The 24,270-nt window shown below is 45.3% G+C and overlaps 1 protein-coding gene and 1 long non-coding RNA gene across 6 annotated transcripts in view; one reads left to right on the top strand and one right to left on the bottom strand.

Annotated features, from left to right (window-relative positions):
• Window positions 1-24,270, top strand: part of MAST1 (microtubule associated serine/threonine kinase 1) — a 156,169-nt gene that overhangs the window by 37,496 nt on the left and 94,403 nt on the right. For all 5 annotated transcript variants that reach the window (XM_068274227.1, XM_068274224.1, XM_068274225.1 and 2 more), the window contains exon 2: window positions 15,661-15,689. Coding sequence is in view for 3 of the 5 variants with exons in the window: in XM_068274224.1 (XP_068130325.1) it covers window positions 15,661-15,689 (29 nt within the window). In the remaining 2 variants the exon portion in view is untranslated. The remainder of the gene's footprint in view (window positions 1-15,660; window positions 15,690-24,270) is intronic.
• On the bottom strand, window positions 21,617-23,819 carry LOC137562673 (uncharacterized). The gene is made up of 2 exons (XR_011030159.1): window positions 23,732-23,819; window positions 21,617-21,866 (listed from the first exon to the last, which is right to left on the bottom strand). It is a non-coding gene; the product is annotated as an uncharacterized lncRNA (long non-coding RNA).

Genomic DNA, 24,270 nt, shown 5'->3' on the forward strand with positions numbered 1-24,270 from the left:
AGGTGCCTGCCTGAAGAAACTTGCGGTGCAATGCGGTGCGGCAGGATTACCACACCGCACAAGCTCACATCCAGTGTAAAACCGGCCTACTAAAAAAGAGAATGTGTTCTGTGAAAATCTTACATAAATAAACGTACCAGCCTGTTTGTTGTCTTCTCCTAGCCCCCTCCTCTGTGACATTTTTGCCGCTCCCAGCTGCTTTCTTGGTGATAAAATCACTGTTTTATTCATTGTTTTTGTAATCAATAAAGATGACCGCCAAACAGGATATATGTAATCAGAGCAGTGGCTCCTCTCAAGCCTGACATGACTGCTGGAATGTTACTCCACTTGTTGCCTTAGCTGCTTGTCTGGGCTTTGAACTGATCTTTCTGCACTCACAGCTGTTTGAAATGTCACAGCTTTGTGAGGCAGACACGCTGGCTGTGAGCAGAGACTTTGCCTGTGATTCATACACACAGCACACAGGAGAGCATAGGGGGGCGTGGAGGGGGTGTGCATAACTTCTCCCTATCACAGCAGAGGCAGTGCATTCCTCTCTGGGTCGACAAAGCTTGACAAAGAAAATAAGATTAGATATATTACGGAGACAGTGCAACTAGGAAAGGCTGCAGTAATCCAGACCACATTAGAACAGGTATAGGAACTTATAGGATAGAGGAAAAAAGGCTAAAAATCTTGTTACAGAGTTTCTTTAAAAATAATTTTCAAAATGCGGTTGTATATTCAACGCTATTAACCCAGTTTGTTTAACATGTCTTCTGCTACTAATAATGTTTTGAAAACACTATTGCAAAGTTACTGCCTACACATGTGCTGAAAACTTATCCATATGTGCCAATAAAATGTGCTGAGTGCGATACAATGAAATATAGAAAAGAGGCCCAACCTAGTTGCAGCCCATAATGCCTTCAAACAATATACAACCTACAGCATAGTAGCACCAAGTAGGTGAAGACTGAGGAATGTTAGCGAAAAGGAGGAAGTGTTTACCATGGTGCGCCTTGTATCCTCCCGCCAGGGGCATAACTAGAGCGGAGCAGCTTCTGTGACTGCAGAGGGGCCCAGAGCTGTGGAGGTCCCCAACTACTAACCTTCCCTTCTTCCCATACAGGGGACTCTACTTCAGATCAGGGGTTTTGTGGCTACACTTGTTATGGGTGTGAAGATCCTGATAGCCACACTTGTTTTATGACCCTTGTGAGATGGGCCTCAAGCCTATGAAGATCACCAAGGGGAGGCAAGCGAAGGGTGTGAACATTAGGGCCCCGATCAAAGTTTCACTGGGGGGGAGGGGGGGGGGCATGAATTGTAGTTAGGCCACTACCGCCTGCACTGCACCCTGCACAGCTGTGGTTGTGGTTCATGGCTAGGAGAGTATTATTATTATTTAGTGTCACAGGGGATTGTATTTGGGGTTTAGTGGAGGAAACTAATCATCACCCCTTTGCTAACAATCTACCCCACACTGCAGAGCACTGACAGCCCCAAGCAAATGAGTACAAAGTGCCACATGCACAATTAGGGACAAGCAATTCCCGATCACAACAATGGGAGCATGCTGATTCCCTGCAGTCTGTAAGCAGCATTAACACTGTGCAGTAGATGTCATTGATTCTGCTGCATGATTGCTCCTTTCCCGTTAGCAGCTGTCAGATGGATCTGGCAAGGACTCCCCCCTCTTCACTTAGACTAATCCATGTGAGAAGGATTTCAACTGTTCTCTCCCCGTCCTCCCAGCTGTTTCCATCAGGCAGCTCCGTGTCTCCTGTGCTGGCCGTGATTAAAGAGTACCTGTAGTGAAAATAACATAATGAATAAAATTGCTTATGTTTGTCCAATATTAATTTATAAATAATTTAGTCAGTGTTTACCCATTATAAAATCTTTACTCACCCTGATTTAATGAATCTCAATTTGCTGAGTCCTTTTTGGGGAGCTAAGTCCACCAATACCTTCCTTTTATAACAGTTTTTTGTATATTTTACTCTATTTTGGCGCCTCTGTTCTAGCCTTTCAATTATGTTAAAGACGAGGGACGTCGTTTTTTTTGGTGAACAAAAGTGGGGTATCTCTTAAATGCACCCTGTCTTGTCTCCCAGGGTGGAGGGAAGGCAGGGTAAGTGAGCCCCAGGTACCCCAGTCCAGCAGTGACGTTTAGAAATGGTAGTACAGATTGTGTGAGATGCAGCCCAAGCACATAGAATGTTCTCAGCTGGCGGGAGCATCAGCCGTCTGCCAAAATGTTGTTTCTATTTTTTCTCCCATCCAGCTCAGTCAGAATACCAGGAGACAGCCAGAAGAGGTGTCTGTGCTGTGACTAATCACATGGCAGTGTTTATGCTGTCTGTGCATCTGAATCATCCTCACGTATAATGGCTGCATCTCATGAGACAGCAGAGGCAGGCCACACACGGCAGTTGTAATGTGGGGCAGATAAGAGAGGATCCGGGGACACTGACAGATTTATAATGAGGCATTAAGGAGGTGAACTGTCAACTCACAAACAAATGCCAGCATGGTAATTCTAAAGATTTGATGAAGCCCAGAGTAAGGGCCCTTTCACACGGGCAGCTGACAGGCAGTGAATTCACCGCCTGTCAGCTGCTCTCCTGCACCAGCTGGGCGATTGTTATCGCTCGGTAGCGGCGCTCTACAGGCCCCTCCCCCACGGAGTAAGATCTGAGCATGTTTGCAGCTGCTCTCAGACTCGACATGTCGCGTTCCTTCATCGCTCATTAACACCACCGCGTGACACGAGTGGTGTTACAACTGTGGCAGTTCGGCTGCATTTAAATTGCACCTGAATGCACTGGCGGGCGGCAGACAGGGGGCTGAACTGCTCAGCAAACGCACCGTTCAGTCGTGCGTCTGAAGGCTCATACAAACGCTCAACAAAAGTCTTTTAAATGCACGATTATTAAATAACTTGCAAAAGTTGGACATCTTTTGTCAAGACGATAAGAGGCGACCAACGACTGATAAGACGCAGCTCAAGTTAATCCAACAGTTGGATTGACATGAGCTGCATCTTATCAGTCGTTGGTCGCCTCTTATCAGTGATAGTGCCTTGTCGTCTTGACAAAAGTTGTATGAGATAAAGGAAGAAGGATCGGCACTGCAAATAGCTTTATTTCAAGAGTGAGGCATAGTCCAAATAAAGTGCATGCAACAGCTAAGCAAATACAGTGGACCTACCATGCGTGGAGGTGTGACAGTTGTCTCTCTATTTGACAAAAGTTGTCCAACCTTAAAGAGACTCTGTAACAAAAATGTCATCCTTATTTCTTCTATCCTATAATTTCCTATACCTGTTCTAATGTGCTCTGTCTAACTGCAGCCTTTTCTAGTTGCACAGTGGCTGCATTATCTCTGTTATATGATCTAATCTTCTCTCCTCTGTCAGCTCTGTCGGGCTGAGGCAGTCAGGCTGGAATGTGCTGTGCTGCTTGTGATTGGCTAGAAGCTATACACACCCTCTCCAGGCCCCCTGCACACTCTGTATGACTCACACACTGAGCTCCTCTCAGCGTATCACTTGCTATGTCTTTTGTTTGTAAACACTGCATAAAACTGGCAATTACAAGCCTGGATTGCAGAAAGGAGTGGCAGAAACAGCACAGAGGGGCCCAGGAGAACATAATGAATAGAATGGTATGCTTTTTATTGTAAGAATTTTAGAGTACAGATTCTCTTTAAGCCCCATACACACGCTCAACCAACGACGCTCAGTACAAAAGAGAAGACAAATTCAAGCCATAAAAAGATACACCTTGACGTGCACACGATGATAATACATACCGCATGACAAAATGAGTGACGTGTGTTTACCATATCGTTAATGTCCCACAGTGACGTCTCTTCACCATAGTACATATTAGGGCTGCACGATTTTAGGTAAAAATTGAAATTGCGATTTTTATCTCAGTAATTGCGATTTTTATTTTTTTCACGATTTTTTTTCGCTACACTGCATTACATTACATAAAACCCCCTCCCAGCTACAGTAACTAACCACTAAAGTTATATTACATGATAGCTCACCAGCCTGGGTGGCAGTAGCTGGGTGCTGTCTGGGGGTCCAGGCTGGTCCAAATGTTCCCAATGAGGTGCGCAGTGGGGCGGCAGCAGCAGCGTGATCCATGGTGGCTCCAAGCGGCAATAGCTGCGGTAATGATCCGCAATGTGGCCCTTTGATCATACCCGGTTACCGGCATTAGCCCAGCAGCATGATCCCCAGCCGGTGGTTCCAAGTGGGATAGGAGTAGCCGCTGTAATTATCCTCCCCGCTGGCTCTTTCATCTCCTTCTTTGAAGGGAGGCATCAGCACGATCCCGCCGGACACATGCAGAAGATTGCTGCTGATTAGGCAGAAGCTGCGTACAGCTCCGCCTACCGCCTGTTAGCACATGCTGCGGGTCATGGGGTGACACAAGTGAGCTAGGAAGTACGGAAGCCCCTGAGGACTCTGCCGCTATAGCGGCTGAGATAGCCGCTATAGCGGCTGAGATAGCCTAATCAGCAGCAATCTTATGCATGACAGCTGTGGATCCGCCCCCAGCCTCCCTCCGCATTCAGAATTTAATGCATTCGGGCGGGCAGAGCCGTACGGCAGGCGAAACCGCGATTCACAAAAAACTGACGATCAGGAGATCGTCTTCTAATGAATCGCGGTTTCAATTTAAAACCAAAAAACCGTGCAGCCCTAGTACATATAGCATAATCGTACTAGATATGTGTACACATTCACAGTTTGCAGACGTCTTCTCACCGTCTTTTCTAAAATCAATCCGACAGCCGGAACGATTCAACCTCTTCTTATTTGTCGTTCTCGCTCAGTCGTCCGCATGTCTACAAGTGAAGACTGTCGTTCAATTCTTCCAAAACGTTTGATTTCCGCTCACTGTAAAAGACGGCGGTTGAGCGTGTGTATGGAGCATTACTTGACAAAAGTTGTCCAACTTCTTCAAGTTGTTTGATAATCGTGCATTAAAAGACTTTTGTTGAGCGTGTATATGTGGCTTGAAAAAGACCTTAGTGAGGACTGCCTATGAACAGCTCACTATCTCGGAGGTGATGATCAAATCTTTATGTCTATGGGGTGGAAGAAGAGCTTGGCCAGGCCGGTGCCAGCTCGTGCGCTGTAGCTCCACCCCCACTGCATGCGTGCCGGTGTAATTCCATAATTACCCGGCACAGTATTTCCCCAGGGGAGGGGATGAAGGTGTCAGACCAAATGTTTACCGAACAGCTCTTAGGCCACATACACACATCAGACCATAGTCTTTTGAAAATGAAAGATCACAGACCAATGTTACCCCCTTCATGTAGTATGAGAGCCATACCTACACAGTCTATTCTATGGAGCTGAACTCCCCATCAGAAAACAATCTTTGCAAGATGCTGCACACACAGATGCTGTACAGACACAAAAGATCAGTATCTGCAAAAGATCTGTTCCTGCCAAAGATCCGTTCCTGCAAATTGCATTCATAGTCTATGAGATCCGCAGATCATCATACGCACCTTGTTTAACTGACATTCATCTGCAGATCTGACAATCATCTGCAGATCTGAAAATCCATCCTGGTGGAGCTGAGCTCGTCCAGACCGCTCAGCAGGTTAAAATGGTCTTATTAGTTGGGTACTCTCTCAGTGGAGTATCAATAGGATGCAGAGGTTGTCACCGCACTAGGGCCCCTGGACCAGAGGGGCCCGTTAGGGACCATCCTTCATCCATTTATTAGCTTTGCTATGCTGATAATAAACACCTCTATATGTGCATTGCATAGTGTTAATCCTTAAAGTTGTACTGAGGTGACTTCTGACATAATGAGATAAACATGTGTATGTACAATGCAGAATATATTAAAGGACATCCGATGTGAAAAAAAACTGATAAAGAAAACAGTTGTTTCTATCCTCCCTCTCCTAAAAATGACTGTTTTAGATATCCCACAGTTGTATTTTATAATTAAATCTAGTTTTTAATGTTTCACTGTCTCTGCTCAATAACCCCTTCATTGAAGTATGTCGGAGCTAAAAACTATGAATTATTGACCTTTTTATCTCTTTCCTGCTCTCCGAAGCCATTTACTTACAGGAAAGTGTTTTATGGCTGTAATTCCTTATCAGTGAGGGTTATGCTATAGTCTGACCCAGGGTGACCCAGTCCTGACCAGGACAGAAACTGTTACTTGCATACCTGTTGTTTAACTCTTTCAGGCAGAAAAAAAGGAACACAGCATAGTTATTTGTGTGCTTTGCACTGTACATACACACGTCTATCTCATCGTATCACATGTCACCTCAGGTATCCTTTAATAACCAGGCTGTTTTAATTGTTCAGTTTTGCTGCCTGAAAGAGTTAATATGGGGCTCCATATCAATAGAGTGCTTGGGGCCCCATGTAAACTTTGCACTGGGTCCCCTACCTAGTCAGCTACACCACTGAATCCTCCATAGCAGTTCTGTTAAATCCCCTCAGAGAGACAAACCATCCTGTATCACCACGCTGCTGCCGTCTGATGCAGATTGTTGCCAGAACTCAGCACGGCTACTACAATGCAGGAGGCTAATAACCCCCAATCAGCCCAGGTCTGCGGCGTACGCATTGTGTACGGGAGGGGATTTAGCGAACGTTATTTCAGGACTGCGAGTACTTTGCTCTGGGAACATTACGGATCCTTTTATCTTTTCAATTGCAGAAATTTTTCAAAATGATCATGAAATGGGAAGTTCTGCGGAAAGGATGCAATCATTAATACAGCAGCTCTGTCTGTAAAAATAGAACTACTCACTGCCTTCCCATCATGCTTTTAGCTCGTCACAGCTGGGACGGGTACGACTGACGCAGCCTCGCCAGTAATGGGACATGATGAGAGAAGCTGAACTCTACAACATCCAAAAGCGATCAAGACAAACTCTAAGGCAGGGGTCACACATATCCGCAGCGTTTTTCCACAGACAAAAAACGCATGCGAAATTTTATATGATGATAGTCTGTGGTGCTACAACCCTGATCTAAGAGCTGAAGTGACTCTCAGCCCCATGCCATGGGAACCCAGCATCTCCCAAGGACTGCGGTCATTCATATTTTATATGGGATATACTGTATATTTACACAGATCTGTACATCAGTCCTGAATGAGGCACACATGAGGAGGAAAGAGGGATTTGGTTCCCAAAGATGGACAGTCCCTCCAAAAAAGAGACAGTTGGGAGCTATGCTCATATTAGAAACCTCGTTATAACATTGATATAATGGCGTTCGGTGCCTTTGGAACATCCAGCTTATTCCTGACAGGCAGCTGGTTATACAGTAAATGTGCCTTTTTTTTCCCAGATGTTATTACACGTAACATGGCAACATATCCCTGATTCGTTCTCCCGTGCGCTTGGCCTGATTCTTCCTCCAGAGTATATCAGCATTTTCTTCACTGCTGTCTGGTCTCCGTAGTAACTGAGCTCCAGTGCGTCGCGGCTTGGGAATAGGGGAATAAAACAGAGAATTTAGCATTAAAGGGGAGTGTGCATCGCGGCGTATCTCTCTGTACACAGACTGACACCACACCTGACCGCGTCTGAAAATATTCTTTATTCTCCACACAGCAGCCGCTTATTCTTCTCATGTAAGGGGCAGAATTTAGGTCGCCTTTGTGTGTGAGGTAAGAGCTGTCTATATGGCCTGACTGCCCACAGTCACATTCACGTCTGCGCTGGCAAATAATGATGGGAGAGTAATGTCAGATTGTTATTGGTGGGCGTGGCCTGTCACTGCATTATATCAATTGATTTATAAAGCGTCAACATATTCCGTGACTCTGTACAAAGTAAGAAACAAACATGGGGTACATAATACAGACGATGGTGTACTCCAATATACAAAATACGGAATTGGTACAAAATTCAGAATTGTTAATGACAGTGACAAAAGTAACATCAAAATGTATAACAAACCCCAAAACACAAAAGGGTGATAGAGCCCTGCCCTTGCGAGCTTACAATCTAAAGAAATAGGGGGAAACACGAAGAGGGGTAGTATACAATAAACATACCTAGATGCAGTGTGCTCTTATGATATCTAGCAGGAGTGCAACTTGGCCTTAAAGAGAACCCGAGGTGGGTTTCTGCAATCAATATAGGGCAAAGGCACGTTCTGCATACTGTCACCAGCCTCTGTGTACTTATAGTATGCATCCAGCCGCCTCCCGTACTCTGTTGTCCCCCCTTATAAAAATGCCACAGTAGCGACACGCAGATTGTCGCTAACTGGCTGTTTACATTCTGGCTGTCGTTTACCGCCTCTTCCCCGCCTCCTGTATACCGCGGCTCCCCGCCTGTGTCCCTTTCCTCTCCGCCTCTGTAAGCTGATTGGAGAAGGAGGGGGGGGGGGAAGGGACGCACGCGGGGAGCCGCGATATGCAGGAGGCGGGGGAGCGGCAGCCTAAAGGTAAACAGCAGACTAGCGACAATCTTGTGTCGCTAGCGTGGAGGTTTTTTAACTCCTTTCGCACCGACGCAGTTTAAATCTACGTCGTGCGGGTGGCGCTGCGGTTCTGACCGGACGTAAACTCTACGTCCCATTCACCGCGCGTCCCCGCCGCTCTCGTCGCTTTCCACCCGCCGCAATGTGCTGCCCTGCTGCCTCTATGACAGCAGAGCACTGTGAGCCGGGCAGGGGCCGTTTTCATTGGCTTCTGGCCCTATCATTACTGTAAGCCGTTCCCATTGGCTTACATTGAGTGACAGGGTCAGGAGCCAATGAAAGCGGCTCCTGAGCGGCGCACAGCACTTTGCCGTCATAGAGACGGCAGAGTGAGCAGCCTGCGGCGGGGACAGAGCAGGGTGACCGGCAGGAGCGACAGATTATTGCGGCGATTCGTCGGTATGCAGCGTTTTTGTGTACCAGCAGCTTCTGGTCCTTAAGGGGGCAGAGGCTGCTGGTACTGAAGTGGTTAAAAGGGGGGACAGCAGAGCAAGGGGGGTGGCTAGAGGCACACTATAAGGACACAGAGGCTGGTGACAGTATGCTGAATGTGCCTCTGTGTCCTATATTGATTGCAGAAACCCACCTCGGGTTCTCTTTAAGAAAAAATATAGTTTTGAGGGAGCCTTTAAAGTTATTACAGGTTGGAGAGTGACGGATGTGTTGTGGAAGGGCATTGCAGAGGAGGGATGATGCACGAGGGGAAATCTTGTATACACAGGGACAGATTTACCATAAAGCTCTGTAGGCAAGTGCCTACAGGCGCTTGATGATGGAAAGGCGGCTCACTCCACTCCCCCATTGCCTCTCTCCCTCCATCCCTATGCAGAGTCCTGATGAGAGTGTAAATAAGAGGTTACTCACCTGGGTCTCGGCATTCCACTGACCAAGGGCACCTGTAGCTACTTAAAGAGGAACTCCAGTGAAAGTAATGTAATAAAAAGTGCTTCATTTTTACAATAATTATGCATAAATGACTTAGTCAGTGTTTGCCCATTGTAAAATCTTTCCTCCCCCTGATTTACATTCTGACATTTATCACATGGGGGCATTTTTACTGCTGGCAGGTTATGTCAGTGGAAGGAGATGCTGCTTGCGTTTTTGACAGTTGGAAACAGCTGTAAATAGCTGTTATTTCCCACAATGCAACAAGGCTCCCACAGTGTGATGTCAGAACCATGGTCCTGACATCACAATGTGGGAGGGGTTTCACCACAATACCAGCCATACAGAGCCCCCTGGTGATCCGTTTGAAAAAAAGGAAAAGATTTCTCATGGGAAAGGGGGTTACAGCTACTGAATGGGATGAAGTTCAATTCTTGGTTATGGTTTCTCTTTTACACTGATGATAGCTCTAGCTATCTAATATTAACCTCCCTAGCGGTCTGATTATATGCGGCGCACGGCCACGGGAGGGTTTTCTTTGGCTAATTTTTTTTTTAACATATAGCTAGCCTAGTACTAGCTACATGCTTCCCCCCTCCCTTCGCTATCCCACCCACCCCTCCGATCACCGCCGGCGATCATACCCAACAGGAAATCCCGTTCTGAAAGGGAGTTTCTGTATGGGCTTTCCCCGTCGCCATGGCGACGATCGGACTAACGTCATCGACGTCATTGGCGTCACGACATCAGGGGGAGTCCCGATCCACCCCATAGCACAGACTGGCGGTGATTGGTCAAGCTACGCAAGGGGTCTGCGGGGGGGCCCTCTTTCGTGGCAGGTAGCGGCAGATCGGCGGCGTGCGGAACAAACTCGCAGCTAGCAACGTGCTAGCTGCTTGTTTGAAAAAAAAATATTATGCAAATCTGCCCACCAGGGCCTGATCAATCCAGTGCGGCGGTACTGGACGAGCTGAGCTCATCCGTAACGCTTAGCTGGTTAAGGGGCTCTTATTGGTGGGCAAGGGAACTAAGGGAGAAGTGACAGCTGGGTCATCCATCACACTTGCGGTGCAGTTTAGTGGGGGTTTGTAGGTTTATGGAGGGTGAAGTCTAGGGTGCCTGGAGATCTGTGCCTATAGGCTCCTGTGATGGAAATCCGGACCTGTGTATACGTGAATGCAAGGAGGTGATTCTAGAGGAGGACAAAAGTAGCTCATGTGCAGATCTGAGATTGCGATTGGGTTGGTATCTGGAAACTAATGAGGAGATGTAGAGGAGAGAGAGATTGTGGGGAGCTTTGTAGGTTAGGGTTAAGAGTTTGAGCTGTATCCTCTGATTCATTGGTAGCCAATGAGGAGCTTGACAGAGAGGCGCAGTAGATGAAAAACGAGAAGAAAGATGAATGAGATGAGCAGCCAAGTTCAGTATAGATTGGAGCGGTGACTGTCTTTTAGTTGGTTTACTATTGCATTACTAGTTGCACCACCATTTTGCTTTTATACAGCGTTGACATTTTCTGCAGCACTTTGAATATTTTATATCGACGGACATACTTCACAGAAGCTTACCATTTAACCAAGACTGGAGTCCTGTCCTAAAGCCCTTGACATCGGCTAAAGTGGCCACAGCCAGACATGAGTTAAGATAAAACGGGGCCTTGGGCAAGACAGCAGTTTTTGCCTGTCACTGATGGTCAACTTTAGTAAGATTTAAAAGGAGAGAGACCGAGTGCCCAATATGGTGTAGTAATTATTGTAGAGGTTGGATATATAAAGAGAGTACAGTAGATATACTCACAAACCAGGGTTACCACCAGGCAACCACTGTATAGGCAGGTGAGGAGATTGTCCTGTCCCCACTCAGGATTAAGAAGTCGCTCTGTGTAGATCAGAAAAAAAGGGGAGATCCCCCTCCACCAAGGGTGGATTATTATGCAGTATAGAAAGAACAGAGGCGCCAAAAGGGTAAAATCACAATATTAAGAAGTTTAAAAATGCTTGGGAGGCTTTTTATTGGTACACTCCAAAACAGGAGGCTGCAACGCGTTTCGCAGGCACAGACCTGCTTCCCCAGGCAATAGACATAGGAGTACACAACAGTTTATGGGTCAAGATACGCTAGGCACCCCTGTCTGTTTAGTAAGATTTGGTGGGGGTAGAATCAGGGCCATAACTACAATCCATGACCCCCTAGCGAAACTTTGATGGGGGCCCCTAAAAGCTCACACTCCTGACCTTGCCTCCCCTTAGTGCCCTTCACAGCCTTGGGGCCCATCTCACAAGGGTCATAAAACAAGTGTGGCCATCATGATCTTCACACCCATAACAAGTGTAGCCACAAAACCACCTGATCTGAAGTATAGTCCCCTGTATGGGAGGAAGGGAAGGTTAGTGGTTGGGGGGCCTCCCATAGATGTGGGCTGCTTACCTTTAGTTACACCCTGATGAAAGGCACTCGAACAAGGCGTTAAGGCATACATGTCAAACCAACGCTTGTGGGCCAAATCTGGCCCTCAGGGCCATCAGATTTGGCCCTCAGGTGGTTTTCCCACTCTGCATTATGTTTGGCCTATTCTAGACCACCAGAGAAACTATATTGGAGGATAAGCCCTAAATCACCAGGGAAGCCATATGAGGAGGTAGGGGGAAAGAACTAGATACCAGGGAACTGTATAGGAGAGGGAAGGGGGCCACTAGACACCAGGGAACTGTATAGGGGAAGGAGGGGGCCACTAGACACCAGGAAACTGTATAGGGGAGGAAGGACCAATACACTTCAGGGAATTGTATAGATGAGGGAGGGAAGACCACTAAACATCAGGGAACTGTATAGGGGATAGAGGGGGCTATTAGACACCAGGGGACTTTATAAGGGAGAGAGGTGGCCACTAGACTAGATGTTGGCCCGTGACTTGGTCCCAGAGCTCAATTTCGTCCAGCTTTGTATTTGAGTATCACACCCCTGCGTTAGGGTGAGTGTTGTACTTGATAATGTTTTTGGCCCTTCTCATACAAGAGTTCAAGAGCAGGTTTCTGTGGAAGAGGGAGGCAGGGAGCTGAATACAGAGTGGAGAGCTAATGTATGCAGCGGCGGCTCCAGCTTCCGATTTTTGGGGGGGCTCAAAAGGGGCACAATGGCTGGCAGACGGGGCTCACATGGGGGGGGGGGGAGAAATTTGCGACGTGCGAAAATATGGGTGTAGTCATGACGTCATGTGGGCGGGGCTAACTAATAAAGTTGTACCAGCTAATGTAGTTACATAAAAAAAAATATAAAGTAAATGCACATAACGACAGACAGCGTTTCCCCAGCGAATGCAGATAATGACAGACAGCGTTTCTCCAGTAAATGCACGTAATGAGAGACAGCGTTTCACCACTAAATGCATCAATCATGTAATGAGAGACAGCCTTTCACCAGTAAATGCATGTAATGAGAGACAGCGTTTCACCAGTTAATGCACGTAATGAGAGACAGCGTTTCACCAGTTAATGCATGTAATGACAGATAGCGTTTCACCAGTTAATGCACGTAATGACAGACAGCATTTTCCCAGACAGCATTTCACCAGTAAACGCACGAAATGAGAGACAGCGTTTTAACAGTAAATGCACATAAGAGACAGCTTTTCACCAGTAAATGCACATAATGACAGACAGCCTTTCACCAGTAAATGTATGCTGAGGAAAAAGAGGGACAGTGGTGTCATGCTGGGAGGACAGGGGGTTTGTGAGCTGGGGAGACAGGGGTGTCATGACACTCATGTCTCCCAAGCACATGACACCCTTGTCCCCTCCAGCACAAAACCCCTGTACCCGCAGAAAAATCACACCCCTGTCCTCTCCAGAACATGCCTATACTGCCACCCTGGGCACATCACACCCCAGTCCCCTCCAGCACATCACACCCCAGTCCCTTCCAGCACACCACACACCTGTCCCCTCCAGCACATCACACACCTGTCCCCTCCAGCACATCACACACCTGTCCCCTCCAGCACATCACACACCTGTCCCCTCCAGCACATCACACACCTGTCCCCTCCAGCACATCACACACCTGTCCCCTCCAGCACATCACACACCTGTCCCCTCCAGCACATCACACACCTGTCCCCTCCAGCACATCACACACCTGTCCCCTCCAGCACATCACACACCTGTCCCCTCCAGCACATCACACACCTGTCCCCTCCAGCACATCACACACCTGTCCCCTCCAGTACAACACATCCCTGTCCCCCCAGCATGACACCCCTGTCCCCCCCAAAACATCACACTACTTATACCCCCTGCATGGCAGGCAGCATATCCCTCTGCACAGTAGTAAGGTAGCAGATGCTCCACACAGCAATTAGTGACACATACCACTTAATAAGTAGACGTTTCCCATATTGCAATTAGGCACCCTGTGCCCCACAAAATTATTTTGCACCACATTCCTATAATAAGCAACAGGTTAGCCATCTAAGCAGTCAGGTAAAGTGCATTATTTTCAGTGTATGGTGAGGATGTGTGACTCGCTTCCCTGCACAGCAACCAAGTTCCCTGCATGCTAAGAGAAAATCACTTGTTGATCTGTCATCAATTCTAATGTATGTCCAGAATCCCTGCTTGCTTTCACAGTATCTATCCTGCTGCTGCTTTCCCCTAGACGTCATAGACTCACACTAGTCACTAGTAGTAATCCCTCCGTGCCTGCTTCTTTCCCTGGTGTCAGCTATCAGACATCCATTATCTGCCCTTTTGTCCAGTGGTGGTGTGAGTGAAGTTGTGGGGGAGAAACACTCACACACCGCGGATTTCTGACTACTACAGCATCAGACATTCCTCCAGCCTTCTGCTTCTTCTCCTCCTCTCTTCTTCAATGCTTCCTTTTCAAACACCCGCGCTGTCAGCTGAAATGTGTATCCTTCCGCCCTGCAGCTGCAAAAACCTGTATCCTTACTCCTTGGGGAGAGAAAGTCTGAGTCAGCTAGTGGAAATACACAGCTATCGGGACTATTTTGTACAGTGGAAATGTACGTCGGGGCACAATGGGGCTGATACCGGCATGCGCTACGAATAAATTGAGCTAACAACTGTGATGAGGGGAGAACATTTAAGCAGCAGCAGCAGCATGAGGGAAAGGGTTTAAAAAAAAAAAAAAAAGTCCACTCAGCTCTGGGGGGGCTTTCAGGGAGGCTTACAGTTTGTCAGCTGGGGCTTCAGCCCCAGCAAGCCCCAGTGTAGCGCCGCCCATGAATGTATGGAATGAGGAATTGTTACTCATTGAGGACACAATCCCTGTGGACACTAAAGTCTCCACCATGTCTCATGATGAGTGAGTTCTCAGCTGTACTCATGAAGCTCTTGGCCAGCTTAGGTCCAGCAGTGTACTACTCACTAATGCTGGAAAGGAGAGGAGCTTAACCCCTTAAGCCTCGTACTCACGAGGCACAAATGTTGCAAGTCCCAGAATAAAAAAAAAAGCAGCGACAGCTCGTCGCCAGATCCCTCTATGCTGCAGCCGTACACACGGCGCACAGAGGGACAGAGATGCGGCGGAAGCTGTCGCCGAAAGGTCCCTCCCCCCCGCCAGAAGCTCCGCTCACTCTGTGTGGGTTGCTGTCGCTAGTCTGCATACAAGACAAGACAAGACAAATAACATTTATATCGTGCTTTTCTCCTGGCGGACGCAAAGCGCCACAGCGGCAGCCACTAGGACGCGCTCTATAGGCAGTAGCAATGTTAGGGAGACTTGCCTAAGGTCTCCTACTGAATAGGTGCTGGCTTACTGAACAGGCAGAGCCGAGATTCGAACCCAGGTCTCCTGCGTCAGAGGCAGAGCCCTTAACCAGTACACCATCCAGCCACACGGCGGACTAGCGACAGTTGCGGCGAAGTTGCGGTGACAGCTGTTGCAGGCGATTGACCAAGTCAATCGCCTGGCGACAGCTCTGAGTAGCGACAGTTTGGGGCGCGCGCGTCATACACACGGGCGACGTGTGTATGAGCCATTAGTGAGTGTCTGCACAAGCATTTGGAGAGTTTCTCAAGTGCGAGTGAGATCATTGATGTAGGCCTCAAGTGCTTGTCTGAAGTCCCTTTCACAACAGAGATTCCTACCTCAAACACATGGCGGTGGCAAGCCCAGGCTTAACAGGCTTCCCTACTTGTGGCCCTGCTTATTTGTAATGTCATCACTGTTCATATTCCATAATGCTGATCCTGATGCTGAGTTTACATTCAAAAATATAGCTGTGAAATGATGGATTTGTTCCTGATGGCTTTGCTTTGTTTTTATAGGATCTGCCCCTGCCCAGGAAGAGCAGCGGGTAAGTACTGTGCAAGTTTCTAAGCCTTTTTTCTACATTTTTTTTTTCAATGTAGATTACATTCAGCATTTCCTCACTGTTTAATTAAAAAATGGCTGAAAATGGTTCCCTTATTCTCTACTGGCTTATTATCTCCAGAGATGGAGATCGGGATACAGAGCTTTCCTCATGCACAGAGCTTATCAGGGTCTGGAGATGAATATTAGTTATAGAATCTGTCAAGTCTGGATGTGGAGATACATAACTTATCAAGATTGGAGAAGGATACGAGCATATAGAGCTTATTGTGTGTGTGGAGATGAGAACCTGTCGTGTCTGGAGGTGGGTGTGGACATACAGAGCTTTTAAAGATTGGAGAAGGATATGAGGATATAGAGCATATTGTGTGTGTGGAGAGGAGAACCTGTCATGTCTGGAGGTGGATGTGGACATACAGAGCTTTTAAAGATTGGAGAAGGATACGGGGATATAGAGCCTATTGTCTGTGGAAAGGAGAACGTATCGTGTCTGGAGATGGATGTGGAGATACAGAGTTTATTGTGATTGAATTAAGATACAAGTATTTAGAGCTCATTGTGTGTGGAGAGGAGAACCTATTATGTCTGAAGGTGGATGTGGAGATCCAGAGCTTATCATGATTGGAGAAGGACGTGAGTATATAGAGCTTATTGTGTGTGGAGATGAGAACCTGCCATGTCTGGAGGTGGAGATACTGAGCTTATCATGATTGTTGAACGATACAGGGATATAGAGCTTATTGTTTGTGGAGATGAGAACCTTACATGTCTGAAGGTGGATGTGGAGATACAGAGCCTTATCATGACTGAGGAAACATACAATGATATAGAGCTTATTGTGTGTGGAGATGAGAACCTGCCATGTCTGGAGGTGGAGGTGGAGATACTGATCTTATGATTGGAGAAGGATACAAGGATATAGATCTTATTGTGTGTGGAGATGAGAACCTATCATGTCTGGAGGTGCATGTGGAGCAGGCTTTCTCAACCAGGGTTCCTTGAGTACTCTGAAGGGGTTCCTTGGCATTTTCCCCTATTGTGGGGGAAGTATAACAGAGCACATAAGGAGTACTGTAAAAAGAATCACTAAATTGGGGGTCAAATAATAATGAGCACATTAAAAAAAAGCACTAGGAGACAGTATAATAAGTGGCAGTGCTCTAGGGAGTAGTGAAATAAACAACCTCATATATTTTTAATACAATGCCTCCTGCAAAATAAATGCAGGGGTTCCTCCAGTTCAAAAACTTGTTTGCAGGGGTTCCTTGAGATCCAAAAACTATTTTCAGGGTTCTTCCAGGGAAAAAAGGTTGAGAAAGACTGATGTGGAGATATAGAGCTTATCATGATTGGAGGATGCAAGGATATAGAGCTTATTGTCTGTGGAGATGAGAGCCTATCATGTCTGGTGGTGGAGATACAGGGCTCATCATGATTGCAGAAGGATATGAGGATATAGAGCTTATTGTGTGTGGAGAGGAGAACCTATTATGCCTGAAGGTAGGTGTGGAAATACAGAGCTTATCATGTCTGGTGGTGGAAATACAGAGCTTATCATGATTGAAGAAGAATATGAGGCTATAGAGCTTATTGTGTGTGTAGATGAGAACCTGTCATGTCTCTGGAGGTGGATGTGGAGATACATAGGTTATCACGAATGGCTAAGGATAAAAGGACATAGAGCTTATTGTGTGTGGAGATGAGAACCTGCCATGTCTGGAGGTGGAGATACTGAGCTTATCATGATTGTTGAACGATACAGGGATATAGAGCTTATTGTTTGTGGAGATGAGAACCTTACATGTCTGAAGGTGGATGTGGAGATACAGAGCCTTATCATGACTGAGGAAACATACAATGATATAGAGCTTATTGTGTGTGGAGATGAGAACCTGCCATGTCTGGAGGTGGAGGTGGAGATACTGATCTTATGATTGGAGAAGGATACAAGGATATAGATCTTATTGTGTGTGGAGATGAGAACCTATCATGTCTGGAGGTGCATGTGGAGCAGGCTTTCTCAACCAGGGTTCCTTGAGTACTCTGAAGGGGTTCCTTGGCATTTTCCCCTATTGTGGGGGAAGTATAACAGAGCACATAAGGAGTACTGTAAAAAGAATCACTAAATTGGGGGTCAAATAATAATGAGCACATTAAAAAAAAGCACTAGGAGACAGTATAATAAGTGGCAGTGCTCTAGGGAGTAGTGAAATAAACAACCTCATATATTTTTAATACAATGCCTCCTGCAAAATAAATGCAGGGGTTCCTCCAGTTCAAAAACTTGTTTGCAGGGGTTCCTTGAGATCCAAAAACTATTTTCAGGGTTCTTCCAGGGAAAAAAGGTTGAGAAAGACTGATGTGGAGATATAGAGCTTATCATGATTGGAGGATGCAAGGATATAGAGCTTATTGTTTGTGGAGATGAGAGCCTATCATGTCTGGTGGTGGAGATACAGGGCTCATCATGATTGCAGAAGGATATGAGGATATAGAGCTTATTGTGTGTGGAGAGGAGAACCTATTATGCCTGAAGGTAGGTGTGGAAATACAGAGCTTATCATGTCTGGTGGTGGAAATACAGAGCTTATCATGATTGAAGAAGAATATGAGGCTATAGAGCTTATTGTGTGTGTAGATGAGAACCTGTCATGTCTCTGGAGGTGGATGTGGAGATACATAGGTTATCACGAATGGCTAAGGATAAAAGGACATAGAGCTTATTGTGTGTGGAGATGAGAACCTGCCATGTCTGGAGGTGGAGATACTGAGCTTATCATGATTGTTGAACGATACAGGGATATAGAGCTTATTGTTTGTGGAGATGAGAACCTTACATGTCTGAAGGTGGATGTGGAGATACAGAGCCTTATCATGACTGAGGAAACATACAATGATATAGAGCTTATTGTGTGTGGAGATGAGAACCTGCCATGTCTGGAGGTGGAGGTGGAGATACTGATCTTATGATTGGAGAAGGATACAAGGATATAGATCTTATTGTGTGTGGAGATGAGAACCTATCATGTCTGGAGGTGCATGTGGAGCAGGCTTTCTCAACCAGGGTTCCTTGAGTACTCTGAAGGGGTTCCTTGGCATTTTCCCCTATTGTGGGGGAAGTATAACAGAGCACATAAGGAGTACTGTAAAAAGAATCACTAAATTGGGGGTCAAATAATAATGAGCACATTAAAAAAAAGCACTAGGAGACAGTATAATAAGTGGCAGTGCTCTAGGGAGTAGTGAAATAAACAACCTCATATATTTTTAATACAATGCCTCCTGCAAAATAAATGCAGGGGTTCCTCCAGTTCAAAAACTTGTTTGCAGGGGTTCCTTGAGATCCAAAAACTATTTTCAGGGTTCTTCCAGGGAAAAAAGGTTGAGAAAGACTGATGTGGAGATATAGAGCTTATCATGATTGGAGGATGCAAGGATATAGAGCTTATTGTCTGTGGAGATGAGAGCCTATCATGTCTGGTGGTGGAGATACAGGGCTCATCATGATTGCAGAAGGATATGAGGATATAGAGCTTATTGTGTGTGGAGAGGAGAACCTATTATGCCTGAAGGTAGGTGTGGAAATACAGAGCTTATCATGTCTGGTGGTGGAAATACAGAGCTTATCATGATTGAAGAAGAATATGAGGCTATAGAGCTTATTGTGTGTGTAGATGAGAACCTGTCATGTCTCTGGAGGTGGATGTGGAGATACATAGGTTATCACGAATGGCTAAGGATAAAAGGACATAGAGCTTATTGTGTGTGGAGATGAGAACCTGCCATGTCTGGAGGTGGAGATACTGAGCTTATCATGATTGTTGAACGATACAGGGATATAGAGCTTATTGTTTGTGGAGATGAGAACCTTACATGTCTGAAGGTGGATGTGGAGATACAGAGCCTTATCATGACTGAGGAAACATACAATGATATAGAGCTTATTGTGTGTGGAGATGAGAACCTGCCATGTCTGGAGGTGGAGGTGGAGATACTGATCTTATGATTGGAGAAGGATACAAGGATATAGATCTTATTGTGTGTGGAGATGAGAACCTATCATGTCTGGAGGTGCATGTGGAGCAGGCTTTCTCAACCAGGGTTCCTTGAGTACTCTGAAGGGGTTCCTTGGCATTTTCCCCTATTGTGGGGGAAGTATAACAGAGCACATAAGGAGTACTGTAAAAAGAATCACTAAATTGGGGGTCAAATAATAATGAGCACATTAAAAAAAAGCACTAGGAGACAGTATAATAAGTGGCAGTGCTCTAGGGAGTAGTGAAATAAACAACCTCATATATTTTTAATACAATGCCTCCTGCAAAATAAATGCAGGGGTTCCTCCAGTTCAAAAACTTGTTTGCAGGGGTTCCTTGAGATCCAAAAACTATTTTCAGGGTTCTTCCAGGGAAAAAAGGTTGAGAAAGACTGATGTGGAGATATAGAGCTTATCATGATTGGAGGATGCAAGGATATAGAGCTTATTGTCTGTGGAGATGAGAGCCTATCATGTCTGGTGGTGGAGATACAGGGCTCATCATGATTGCAGAAGGATATGAGGATATAGAGCTTATTGTGTGTGGAGAGGAGAACCTATTATGCCTGAAGGTTGGTGTGGAAATACAGAGCTTATCATGTCTGGTGGTGGAAATACAGAGCTTATCATGATTGAAGAAGAATATGAGGCTATAGAGCTTATTGTGTGTGTAGATGAGAACCTGTCATGTCTCTGGAGGTGGATGTGGAGATACATAGGTTATCACGAATGGCTAAGGATAAAAGGACATAGAGCTTATTGTGTGTGGAGATGAGAACCTGCCATGTCTGGAGGTGGAGATACTGAGCTTATCATGATTGTTGAACGATACAGGGATATAGAGCTTATTGTTTGTGGAGATGAGAACCTTACATGTCTGAAGGTGGATGTGGAGATACAGAGCCTTATCATGACTGAGGAAACATACAATGATATAGAGCTTATTGTGTGTGGAGATGAGAACCTGCCATGTCTGGAGGTGGAGGTGGAGATACTGATCTTATGATTGGAGAAGGATACAAGGATATAGATCTTATTGTGTGTGGAGATGAGAACCTATCATGTCTGGAGGTGCATGTGGAGCAGGCTTTCTCAACCAGGGTTCCTTGAGTACTCTGAAGGGGTTCCTTGGCATTTTCCCCTATTGTGGGGGAAGTATAACAGAGCACATAAGGAGTACTGTAAAAAGAATCACTAAATTGGGGGTCAAATAATAATGAGCACATTAAAAAAAAGCACTAGGAGACAGTATAATAAGTGGCAGTGCTCTAGGGAGTAGTGAAATAAACAACCTCATATATTTTTAATACAATGCCTCCTGCAAAATAAATGCAGGGGTTCCTCCAGTTCAAAAACTTGTTTGCAGGGGTTCCTTGAGATCCAAAAACTATTTTCAGGGTTCTTCCAGGGAAAAAAGGTTGAGAAAGACTGATGTGGAGATATAGAGCTTATCATGATTGGAGGATGCAAGGATATAGAGCTTATTGTCTGTGGAGATGAGAGCCTATCATGTCTGGTGGTGGAGATACAGGGCTCATCATGATTGCAGAAGGATATGAGGATATAGAGCTTATTGTGTGTGGAGAGGAGAACCTATTATGCCTGAAGGTAGGTGTGGAAATACAGAGCTTATCATGTCTGGTGGTGGAAATACAGAGCTTATCATGATTGAAGAAGAATATGAGGCTATAGAGCTTATTGTGTGTGTAGATGAGAACCTGTCATGTCTCTGGAGGTGGATGTGGAGATACATAGGTTATCACGAATGGCTAAGGATAAAAGGACATAGAGCTTATTGTGTGTGGAGATGAGAACCTAGTATATTGCTTTTAGAAAAGGACTCATATAGAAATGCAATCTCAAAATTACAAAAATTTCCTTATAAAAAAACTTTATTGACACATATACAAAAAAGTGTATCCAAAAATAGAAAATATATAAGAGCACAGTTCTTAAATATCAGATAGTGGGTCCTCTTAGAGCCAAAGACAAAAAAGCGATATCTGGTTTAGCTTGGTAAACAGTTGCAGTTATAACGGGTATTAGTTTTCAAGGCAACGACACATGTTCGTTTCGGGCTGTGTAAATATGTATATGCCCTTCATCAGGCCAAGATACCCAATTCTATAAAAAGAAACAACAACATCACATTAGGAATCGCAAAACACATTTCCGCACAAAATATGATCAAAAAAAGGATCACAAAAAAAAAAAAAGAGGGCCCACCACCATGAAGGATTATGGCGTCTACACCAGGCTCAGTCCAAGAGCCTTATACGCCTGGGAGATTAAAATAAAAAATAGTACATAGCACTAACTTAAAGATTAGACCAAAGATTCCTAGTACACACAAAGAGTGTCAGGATGAAGAACAGAACCACCAAACAAAAGAAATCGAGAAAGATAAAACTCCAAGTGGACCAAACAGAGTACACGCAATGGGGACTAGTAAATATCAGTCCTCATGTTAAACTGTTGGTCCTAAAGGCAGGAATGTACCCGGTGTGTAGGACATTATCAACAGTGCAAAAGGCATGCAAGTAGAGGGTAGAGAGCATAAGAGATCAATGCAAACCTGCGTGGCTCAATCAGGCGAGGAAAACCAGATAAGAATCAGAAATATACTGGGGACGCCTGAGCCTACCAGGCGTACAAACAACCTAAGAAAAAATATGTATACACATGAACATAGCTTAACCCCATGTAAAGATAATGTCAACACGCGTAACACATACTGCAAGGCTCCATATAATGACAGTACAACTCATAATGGACATACAGATGGACATAAATAATAAAATGAACCTAAGCCAATGGATAATCATATCAAGATGATGCCTAATTTGCTCAGCACGTGGACAATTGCACATGTAAACCAATGATACAACCGCATATGGGCAGGCGGAAGTCTAATCAGAATCGACTTAGTAAACAAATGCATCATCCACATACAAAGCAAATAGTACCCCGACAAACCTAGCAATATATGGCCCACCGAACAAAGGTCAATAGAGATGGATAAAGCTGGAAGTATAACTAAAGAGAAGCAGCTAGGCATATCAAATAGAAGCTCTGGAACTTACCTTCCCAACAGCGAAGAAGACGCTAAAACGTGGGAACCCAGATAATAATGGCTGCTATGCACATTTAAATATCCCACAAGGCCCCGCTCTCCAAAGGATTAGCCAATGAGAAGCTGGCTATGGCAAGGCTGCATCAGAGCACGTCATCCGAACGGACGAATAGTCCGTATGAAGGCGTTCAGTGGGTGGAAACTACTACATAATGCGCTGCCTCCTCCCACCAGAGATGACGCGAAGCTCCCACGAGTCAATGTGCATGCGCAACCCAGCGCTGGAACGCAAACAAAGGTACGTATCCAGCCAGGAAGCACTCCATAGGGCGGGGGAAGAGAGCAAAGGCAGGGTCACATCCTATCAAACAAGGAAGGACCACGCTGGAGCGCAAGTAAAGGTATGTGACCAGCAGGGGCGTATCTTATTAGGCAAAAAGGAATAAATACAAAGTGGCTTCTTATTAGGCAAAAGGGTGAGAGAAACTGGACCTAATTATAATATATAGAGCAGCCAAAAAAAAGGCCATCCATAAAAACTAAAGAGATAGTTGATGGCCCCCACCGTATACCAAAAGGTCCCCACAGAAAAAGCAGATAACTAGATAGGGTGTCGACGCCACCTACTGGGGATGGTTAAGAACACCCAAAGTACTAAGTCTCTAGGGATATGTATTCTCATACGGGCCAAAAAAGAAATGGGGGGATAATAATAAGAAAGGAATAAAAATACTCTCCTGGGGACAAGGGATAATAATAGATACTCTACAAATAAAAACCCTTAATAGAATTAATCCATTGAAGGGGAATGTGGGAAGCAACCTACAAAGTTACTATTCTATGTAATAAGAATATGGAAGCCATACAGTATACATAATGTCACACGCCCAGACATCATCAAAAATAGATAAAATACCCGGTTTTCCTAGGACCGGACCGGGCCACCAGGAGGCAGAGACATCCGTCATGGAAGGCAAAATTTCAAAGATGTTCAGTAGGATAAAGAGATCTGTAATACAGACAAAAAAGAAAAAGAAAAAGACATTAGGAACTGAGAAGGGCACATAACCTATTGTGGTCTATATTCAATATTGAGACCCGCTGGAGTCAGTGTTTGTAAAAATCTGATCCAGCGGGCCTCTTTATGCAACAAAATTGATTCCCTACTGCCACCCCTTCTCAGTGGGGGGACGATGAGTACTCTGAAGGGGTTCCTTGGCATTTTCCCCTATTGTGGGGGAAGTATAACAGAGCACATAAGGAGTACTGTAAAAAGAATCACTAAATTGGGGGTCAAATAATAATGAGCACATTAAAAAAAAGCACTAGGAGACAGTATAATAAGTGGCAGTGCTCTAGGGAGTAGTGAAATAAACAACCTCATATATTTTTAATACAATGCCTCCTGCAAAATAAATGCAGGGGTTCCTCCAGTTCAAAAACTTGTTTGCAGGG

Source organism: Hyperolius riggenbachi, chromosome 3 (assembly GCF_040937935.1).
Source record: "Hyperolius riggenbachi isolate aHypRig1 chromosome 3, aHypRig1.pri, whole genome shotgun sequence".
NCBI classification, from domain to species: Eukaryota; Metazoa; Chordata; class Amphibia; order Anura; family Hyperoliidae; genus Hyperolius; species Hyperolius riggenbachi.